A 10,025-nucleotide genomic window follows, 5' to 3' on the forward strand; every position below is an offset into this window, starting at 1 on the left:
GTTCACTATGGTTTGTTGTTGTCTGAAGTCATGAACGTTAGTTGGTGCTCCAGTATAATCGGTACGCCTGAAACTCATCCAGTGAGAAACGTTCCGCGGTGCAAAAATAAGTGCGATTAAAATGCGTTAATTTTTTTAACGCGTTAATTTTTGTGTAATTAATTAATCTTAATTAACGCGTTAAAGTCCCGGCCCTAATATAAACATGATGAAACATTCCTTTATTGTAAATAGTGCTGATCTAAAAGCTGCGGTTCTGATCCTGCAAGCACATAAAAGGCTACTTCTATCAGCCTCAGACACACACAAAAAAGAAAGAAACGTATTCATTTTACTGCCACAAATCTATTTTCTGCTACTAATGTACAAACTGTTTGACATAATCAGTACAGCTTTTTCCAGTTCCGTTTGTTTCCAGTCTGACATGTTGGTCCTCTGAGTGATTGGTAGAATTGTATATTGCTGCCTTGGAACATTTGAGTCGGTGAGGATAATTTGCAGCGTTATTTTGCAGCAGCAGAGTGGAGAGTTTTTATTTCCCCCCCCCTTCTGATGCCTCGTCTTAATGGCAACAGCCTGGGCTGCGTTCTCGGGGGCTGTGCTGAGCATGCAGTTGTCATGATAGATAAAAAAGAATGGGGTCACATGGCACTCCCATCACACTCCCCGCTAGAATGAGCTACAGGAAAGTAAAGGGATCAGACTACTGCATTTTCTCTTTTTGACATATATACACACACAATAAAAATAAAAAAGCCTATAGGAGGAGAACCTATAAGGAATAAGAGAAGTTTCAGCTCACTAAGTCATTTGGAAAATACTGTCCCCAGTTAGAGGCAGGGCTTCAGCCACCACCCTCACCGGAACAAAACGATGACTTCATCGCCCTCAGGCTCTTTCTTTTTTAGGACTGAAATGGTGAGCTGTAGACGTGTCGATGTGCAGTGAATTACTTGGCTGGTTATGGATTTTCAAAGCCATTTTCTCCCTCCTTTGTCGCCCAACGTTCTGTTTGACAAGCAATCTACCTAATTAAAGCCCTCTTGCCGGCTGAAGGTGTGGATATTACAGAAATTAGCCGGTGGGGAGTTGGAACGAAAGCCATCGTGTCCTCGGCACTCTGCGACACATGATTGGACGGTGTAGGATATTATAGGCTGGTTCCATCAGCAGCAGAGGCAGGAGCATGGGCTCATTGTGCAGGGGGTTTTAATGCTTGCCTCACACCTGCAGCACAAATCAATTCATATTCAGACATTTCAACACAATAGTTTGTTTGGAAATGGCGGGGACACAGCCTGTAATTATCATTCCTAGCTGTGACATTTCAGCATGACGCTGCTGCTGCTGCACTTTTCGAAGCGACAAGCAAAGCTCAACCAAAGTTTTTGCTGTAGTTATATGGAAATTCAGAGAACAAAAACAAACCAAGGCTGCCATTTCTCAAGACCTGTTGTAATTCTTTTTATACGTTTTTCAAATCCTTTTTGTTTGAGCTGGAGTTGTCAGCTACATTTATGCATTGCACAATAACTTACTGTCTGGCAAGCACTCTCCGACTGCTGTGACTAGTTGCCCAACAATTCATCGAAAATGTATACCGATCATGATTTTGACTTCCCACAACTCAGTAAACACGACGGTCCTCGCCATTGACGTTTTAAATGCATGCTCCGATTATAGAAAACGTATGTTCAGGTGAATAAGAACCCAATTTCAAATATTATATTTATGCAAAGAGTTGTTTATGCTGCCAGATTTGCAAAACTTTGATGGTACATAACACTAAACACACACACCAACAGGAAAAGGGACAACATTGTGGCTCCACCCAGTCTGCACACTCAGCCACCCACATGCTCACATGAGGTCATTAAAACCACCAACACCCCATCTCCAAATGTAGTCAGGAACTGACTGTCACAAGGTTCAGTTACACACACACATGCACACGCTGAGTTTCAAACAGCAGGACACACAGTGAGGCATAATTGCCCCCAGGCTACTTAATCAGACTCTCAGACATTCTGATTCAACAATTTGCAGAAGTTACAAAGACAAGGTCAATAGATGCATTGTATTCATGGGGTTATTTGTGCCTGCAGCTAGCCAAATGACTTTGAATATCATGCAAGAATCTTTGGCCGGAGCTAAATAATGTGCTGTGTCACATTAGGTTTATAACAACATGGACATAGCCCATACCACACATGGTTTACCCAACAATTAGACCATATCACTGACTGCGAGGACAGCTCAGACAAATAGAGAATGAAAAACACTTTCCCTGGCTTCTTTGTCAGCTAACAAATAAAGGACATAATGCCTTCAGAGTTGAGGGGGCAATGATTAAGGTCATAGAGTACTATAGCGGCAATTCACCTTTCCTGCTGATGTCAGCCATCGCCATGATAGAGGATACTTCTAGTGGCGTTGGAAGTGGAGGGATTGATATCCTGGGAAAGTATCTGGCTACCCAAGGGGAATCAGTGTGACTCTTTCTCTCTCTGTACTAATTGACTTGAGATAGACCGCCTTCAGGCAGCGGCTCGACATTTCTCTGTTTAATGCAATCAACTGTCTGACTGCACGCTTTGTTAAGCTCTTTACAACCCTTGCTGTTTTTGCAGAGGAGCTTGAAGGATCATCCTTCTTCTTTTCTCCAGCTCACTTGAAGAGGAAACACTGATCACACTTCCCCTCACTGCAGCCGTGTCCATCACCTCGGACAGAAGCTTAACAGCAACTTGATAACATCATTGTGATGTCAACTGCTAATATAAGCCCACTGCTTGTCACATGTGACATTAAAAGTGGTCTTTCTATGTCTTATTGGTCTATTCAATGAACAAACATATAGCTTCTTCTAACATAAAGCCATTTGTATGCATCCATTTAGGAGGTTTTGAGAAAATTCAGGATAAAGACCCAACAAAACATTTGGTGAAGAGCTGTGTACAGAAAGACATGCACCGTGAAGCATTTTGGAAGAGGGGGAAAGAGGGGACATTAGTTATGCTAATTTAAAGAGATGGAGTCGACGGAAAAGGAAGGAAAATTAAATGAAGCTGAAAAAGTAGAGCAGAAATTAAAGCTGGGCTCAAAGCTAAAGTTAAAACAGGGAGCATTCAGAGAAGAAAGCACTCTGTTACGTGACACACAGTGCTTTAGTTTTGCTGCAGATCTTAAAGTGGCCACAGTGGGAATGAATGGTGTGAAGAAAATTACTCCAGTACAGGCTCACACAGGAAACTAAAACAGTGCCCGGTGATCAATCTTGGTGCCCTACTTGTTCTCTCCTGTACTAATTTTAGGCTGACAGGATCCTCCTGTGATGCAAGTTTCGCCATCTCAGTGTACAGATTTTGCAAATAAATTCTGTCTCCCTGTGCGATTTCAATATGAAAGACAGTCTAAAGTGTCTCTCTACTAGAAGGAAGAAAGCAGTTTCTCCAGCCAGCTTTTTATCACACACAGCCATAGTTGCTTTTTTTAATCACAAGCTGTTTGCCTCAAGAGGCCTGGCTGAATGCATTGATACAGTTTGTCAGAAATGTTTTAGGCACTGTTATTGTTGCATTGTTTCCATCCAGCTCTGTGCTGCCAATGCTACTGTTAGCAGTATCAGACAGAAGTCCAGCCATAGCTCTGCATTGATGCAGAAATATGATTGTTCCTATTTTTGACTCTTATTTTAACTAGTCTTGACATTTGTCGTGAGTAGGGATGTAACGATATATCGAATATCGTGATATCGCGGTAAATAAATGTCTCAATACAAAATATACCGCGATTTTCTTTTTTTAAATAATTTTTTTTTTTAAACCTTTATTCAACCAGGTGGTCCCATTGAGATCATCAATCTCTTTTTCAAGGGAGACCTGTCCAACATGGCAGTAAATAGGTTACAACATGAACATAAAACAACAGATAACAATAAAGGACATCGTATTTACAGGGCTACATGTACATACCTAGAGACATTGACAAGTACCAACAGTATACTTATATCTCGCCCTGTCAATAAGCCTCAGCTTCTTGGCAAAAACTGTATTGTTTTTGAAGTGGTGGAGAGACAATGCACAGTTTTACCCACTGCTGTTACCCATGGCCAAAACATATCTCTCCGTCCCAGCAACATCAGTACCAAGCAAGAGAGGTTTTTCCACAGCAGGGGATATTGTAAACACCCAAACATCCCAGCTTCTACCTCGAAATGTGGACATGCTCATATTCCTAAAAGATAACCTTGATGATGCTGAGTGAGTGAGTGAGTGAGTGAGTGAGTGAGTGAGTGAGTGAGTGAGTGAGTGAGTGAGTGAGTTAGAGTTGAGTTACTTGAAAAACTAAAGTGAAACTTGATTTATTCTATTGCAGGGTCTGATTATTATATTTTTGACACTTTAAAATACTACTATCCTACTAAAATGCTGTACAAATCAGATTTATTATCTAATAAAGAAAAAAAATTCAAGTAAAAAAAAAAAGAAATCACTTTTTTCTTTATTTTTCAATATCGCGATAAATATCGTACCGTGGACTTTTTATCGCGATATTATCGTACCGTGAGTTTTTGGTATCGTTACATCCCTAGTCGTGAGTTATGATCATGACAGGGTTTTTTTTGCAATCCAGATTTGTATGATGCAGATTAGAATTGACCATATTAATAGTGTAAAATGTTCAAAGTACTTCCAGCTAGATAGTGATGAATAGAGTATGTAAGTTGGGTAATTTTAATATAATTGGTAAACTTTTTTTCTTTTCTACTTTTCTTTTCAGGAACCGTTTCAGGCTAACATGGCCAGGATTAACGATATGGTTAGGCTTTTGTTTTGTTCTTGTGTGTGTCGTGTCTCGTGGTGTTGCTTCTATTTCCTCTTTATGAGTTCAAATGGAAGTATTGTTGAGTCTGGTGCTTCGCTCCTGACAACCTTTACCTTTATTGCCTTTTTTCATTTCAGAGAAGAGAATCTGCTACATTGTCCAAAAAAGCAAACAACACATTCAACATTGTTGGATCCACCTACGCCATCAACGTGGCTAAAGACCAAGGTTTAACGACCGTTTCCAAGAGTGCCACTCCAGTCCCCACCAGACACTCCTACCTCCAGGATGACCCTTACGAGGAGGCCAAGAAGTCATACAACCGTGTCAGCAAAGTGGACAAGATATCGCGCATCATTTTCCCAGTTCTGTTCTTCATCTTCAACTTAGGCTACTGGGCCACATATGTCAACAGAAAGCCCGCTATGATGAAAGCAAACAACTTAAACTGAATTTGACCAAATGCTGGGCTTGATCTGGTTTTGTTTTGAGGGTAGACAGGTTTGCAGGAGGCCAAGTTCATCACATCTTATTGTGTGTGTATGTGTGTGCGCCTGTTTCGTGCATCTGTTTTTTCTTAAGAGTTTGATATTTTGCACGTCTGTTTAGATGGAAGGCACATTTAAACAACAGTAGATTCACATATAGTAGTGGACGTTGGAGGGAGCACATTTCAGACTGTGTTTGTGTCATTTATTTTTTCTCCCCTCCTCACTTATCTCTGGCCCTGTTCCCTGTTGTGAGTAACCCAGTGTCCCATCGCTGTATCCTGATTGCTTGCCGTTTTGTAGAGTAGTCAAATTGTGTTTTCACTATGTTTTGAAATGTTTGCGCTTTGCTTATAATAAGTTAGAGCAAGCATGCATTTGAAGTTTTCATTGTAGCTCATTACCAATGATAAGGTTTTGACATATCCATCAAGTTAACAACATGCATGCACGCACACAGACACAGTTATCGTCAGAAAAACGCCAGAAGAGCCATTCGTTGGTTGCCCTGCCCTGCTCTGTTAGCCGGGGGCAGCCTGTATAGTTCCATAGGAACATAATTAATAATCGTCAGGGTCTGGCCTTCAGCTCATGCTGAATCTTAACAGACCCAATGCAGTATCATCTGGAATTGCTATTGTGTCCCACGAGGCTGCCTGTACATTTTCTAGTCCAGTGGCTCTTATTGTTTTAACTGGCCGAGTATGCTCAATGACAAAGAAGCTATGTGCCTTGGTGAATACACACATCATAAAGTATAAAAGGCTTTGACACGCTCACATTTGCATTAACAGCACACATATGCACAACGGTCTGTGTGTATTTTACATGCAAACATTTACTGGTGTCCACAGGCACACACTCACCTACGGCCCATGGGCACAGAGTGTAAAATTGCCCATTAGTGTGGAAGGTTAACAGACCTCTGCCTGTGAAAATATGAAGATATTAAGGGATCCAGCGTAGTCTATAACAATTACCATGTGCATTTATGTTTTGGCTCACACTGTGAGCCAGGCAGTCATAACAAACTACCACCATTACCTCAGACTGAAGTGGGATTCTGAATCGCAGTTTGTTATATGTTTTCCATGGAAATACAAATAACATTAGATGTTTTATACATTAAAACATACCAGACCCTATTTATTTCATGTACATTGTGGGCACGCACCCTGGTGCTTTTATTTCTTTGTTTTCTCTGCATCAGTGTTTTTGGCTCCATTATAATCTTTCCGCATTGTCATAAGAATATTTTTGATTCATGTTGTACTTTAGCCCTTTTATGCTTGATTGTGTAAAGTATTGGTGTTTATTTGATTATCTACATATGATGTACTCTTTTTGTGTTTTGAAGTAGACAACAAATGCCAATATGTCACAGTCATACAGTATTTCTAAACATATTTCAGAGACATTCTCCTCACTGCAAAGAAAAAACTGTGAAATTGGTCAACACAATTGAAATACAACTAAATGTAAGTTTTGTCATTACATTGTTATGTAAAATTGCTTTTAACAATTGGTGGTTTCAAAATGTAAGATGAAATGTGTCTCCAGCTGTGGTATCTGTCTCCAACTTTTATTTTATTTTTCTTAAATAACATCTGTATTTTTTGTTTTGTGTTGAACTTGTGTTTAAAACAGGCCTTATATTATTCTTAAGCTATTTCTGTTGGTGTTATCCCGGATGCACTCTGGATATTTAGCATTGTCTCAATTATAGACTCTTTGATGACCACTACATTAACTGTTCTTAAGTGGTAAGCAGAATGAGTGAACTATAATAATAATAATAACCTCTTTAAAAAAGGTGTAACAAAACATGTACAATGTAACAGTATAGGTTAATGCATGACAATCTGTACACGTGTATGTCTGCAACCTCCAGTAATGGTGTTTGTCACACTGAAATAGGGCTTAGTATCAGTGTTTCTGTAGTTCATCCCAGTTAGTCATCAATTACATTACATTACATTACATGTCACTTGTTAGACGCTTTTATCCAAAGCGACTTACATACTCAATACTGTGGGCAATCCCCACAGGAGCAATTTGGGGTGAAGTGTCTTGCCCAGGGACACAACGACATGCTGACTGCAGTGGGGTTTGAACCTGTGACCTCCTGATCCGAATACCAACTCACAACCCACTGCACCACACGCCTCCCTTAATTACCTACTCATAACCTCAGCCTCATCTGCATAAACACATTTAAAGTCCAATTATGTGTGCATATTGATGTGATGCTAATCATTTAAGGCTGGCACAGACTTCTGAAAGTGTTTTACCCTCGTTTGGTTGCACACAGATTTTAGGCTTAGTTATGTACACTACCACACACAGAACTGGCTCTACATCCATATCAGTTACAAACGTTAAAATACAAATTCAGTTTGCATTAAGTATGGCAATGTGTTTTCAAACTAGTAGAGGATATTTTAACCATTACATCCAATTAAAACCCATTAGGATAATTCAGCCCTTAGAATATTGTTCACCCTTTACCGACTTGCATCAAAAATTGGACTGTAAACATCTCCTGGTAAACCATTTTCATATTCAAAAGAAAAACACAGGCACAAACTGACTAGACTGACATGATAAATCATGAAGCCATAAACTCTGAATGGGATTTTTGAGGTGCTCATACAATTGTTATAGTCATATCAAATTCATAATGTGTTTAATGGCCTTTCTAAATACTTAACAGAATTCAGACATCATGCTGCTGACACAGAATGACTTTCTGAATACAGTATATTTCATGAATTGATGGATTCATGTCGCAAAACAGTGATACACATCTGCTGAGTGTTTAAAGGCGAATGTCTGCTGCTATTTCAGGGTCTAATGACACAAGAGCATTAATGTTAATGTATAATTCTCTGAGTACTGTTATCGAGATACTGTAGGTAAGTGAGAAGCAGCAGCTGCTAAACATCTCAGAAATAATATAACCAAGAGGACCACACAGCTTGAGTCATTTGACATAATCAGTAACTTGTTTGTGGGGACCAAAGAAACGGTTGCACTGCATGTGTGGTATGACTGTTCAGTACTGTAAAAGGGATCTAAATTCATTTCAACCACATTGTTAACGGAATGTTGTGGGTAACTCATGAAATCCGCATGAAAATATAGCCTTGACACAAAACTAAGGACCAAAATACATATAGGACGGCAAAAGTGTGATCTTTGTCAATATTTACTGCCGTTTCTTCACTTTCTCCATCACTGAGGAATGATCAAAAATGGTTTACCGGGAGATAAATGATGTGAATGTAATCTTTCCTACTCATTATGCTGTATGATAAACCCACAGGTCTTTGCGTCATACGATCACTTCAAGCCATTTGCCTACATTTTTAGCACAACACAATATGCAGGATAACTTTCTTTATTCACACATCTTGGTAGCAAAAAAAGGGGGGGGGGGAACACTTCTAGAGCCTCAACCAAATCATGTGCCCTCTCCAGGGCTCTCTCTTCTCTCTTTCCTCAAACTGATAACTGAATGGCCATAGCAGACAAACATGCAGTAGTGCAATAATTAGGGATGATTGATCAAGTTTAAAAAGAAAATAATGAAACAGTATTTTGATGCATGCATAACTGGCACATAAGGTCAAGTGGTATTTCAGGAATGATTTTATAATTGTTGTTGGTTAGGGGTTTGATAAGAAGGACTGCTATATTGTTGCTATTGGTTTGGTTATGATTGTGTTATGTGTGTGGTAAATCCTTTCCTCACAGGGTCGGAGTTAATTTCAGTAGAAATATGTCATCCTATAAGAAACAGTATATTAAGAGTATATTACTATATGAATCTATTTATGCTATCCAGTACAGCATTAAATATTATGTTTCATACGACATAACCTTTACAGCATTGATGAAAATCTCTTGATGGGTAGAAAGCAGTAGAAATAGATTAACTGAACATAATATTATAAACTAAAATGGCAACAATTCTAAATGCTCAGAATAGTGAATTTGTAGATATTGTGAAATCAATTCCAATAGTTTATGTGAATATTGATATGTCACGTGATTTATTTTTACATCTGATAGGTACCGCTGTCTTACGTTGCGCTCTGTAACACTACATGTTATGGTATTTTAAAGACGTACAGTAGAGATAATATTCATCAAATTACTATCTGTACCCTGTGTACACTTTTCAAACCCTACTGTGAATTAGCAGCTGTCTGCAAGCAGAGTTGTACACACTGTGTTCTCTCTCCAGCAATTTCACTGCATGTCCCTACGCATTGAGAGATCAAAGACTCCCTCCACAAAGACAGCTCCGGGAACATAGTGGACTTAGTGTTTTTGTCGGGAAGTTGCTCTCTATATGCTCAGTGACTGGACTCTGTATGTTGCCCTCGTCATGTTCTTACTGTATGAGATGTAGCAAATGCAAATGGGGATTAAAAGGACATTGTATTTTCTCTCGGGAGTTATGAAGACCCTTCTTGGACACATTTTCAACAAGGGGTGGACTCATCCAATGTTCCTTTAGAGGCTCATTTTAATAGTACATTTGTGTGTTTCTTTGTGTCACTGTTTGGTCTATGCATGCAAGTTGTTCTGTTTGTGCGGTGATTACAATTAGATTTTTTAAGGATAAAATCCATCAGGACAGTTCAAGGAGATCCTGCAGGGAACTATACATGTTGCAAGCATGCAAGCATTCAAATCAAAGCA

General features: G+C 39.4%; 1 protein-coding gene across 2 annotated transcripts in view; it reads left to right on the forward strand.

Moving 5' to 3' along the window:
* Window positions 1-9,769, forward strand: part of gabra3 (gamma-aminobutyric acid type A receptor subunit alpha3) — a 166,579-nt gene extending 156,810 nt beyond the window's left edge. Inside the window, exons 10-11 of one of the 2 annotated variants that reach the window (XM_034226685.1) lie at window positions 4,783-4,821; window positions 4,965-9,769. In XM_034226685.1, the coding sequence (XP_034082576.1) occupies window positions 4,783-4,821; window positions 4,965-5,279 (354 nt within the window). In that variant the 3' untranslated portion in view covers window positions 5,280-9,769. The remainder of the gene's footprint in view (window positions 1-4,782; window positions 4,822-4,964) is intronic. The other variant, XM_034226686.1, reaches the window with a different exon arrangement.
* The last annotated feature ends 256 nt before the right edge of the window (window positions 9,770-10,025 follow it).

Source organism: Gymnodraco acuticeps, unplaced genomic scaffold, assembly GCF_902827175.1.
Source record: "Gymnodraco acuticeps unplaced genomic scaffold, fGymAcu1.1, whole genome shotgun sequence".
Taxonomy (NCBI): Eukaryota; Metazoa; Chordata; class Actinopteri; order Perciformes; family Bathydraconidae; genus Gymnodraco; species Gymnodraco acuticeps.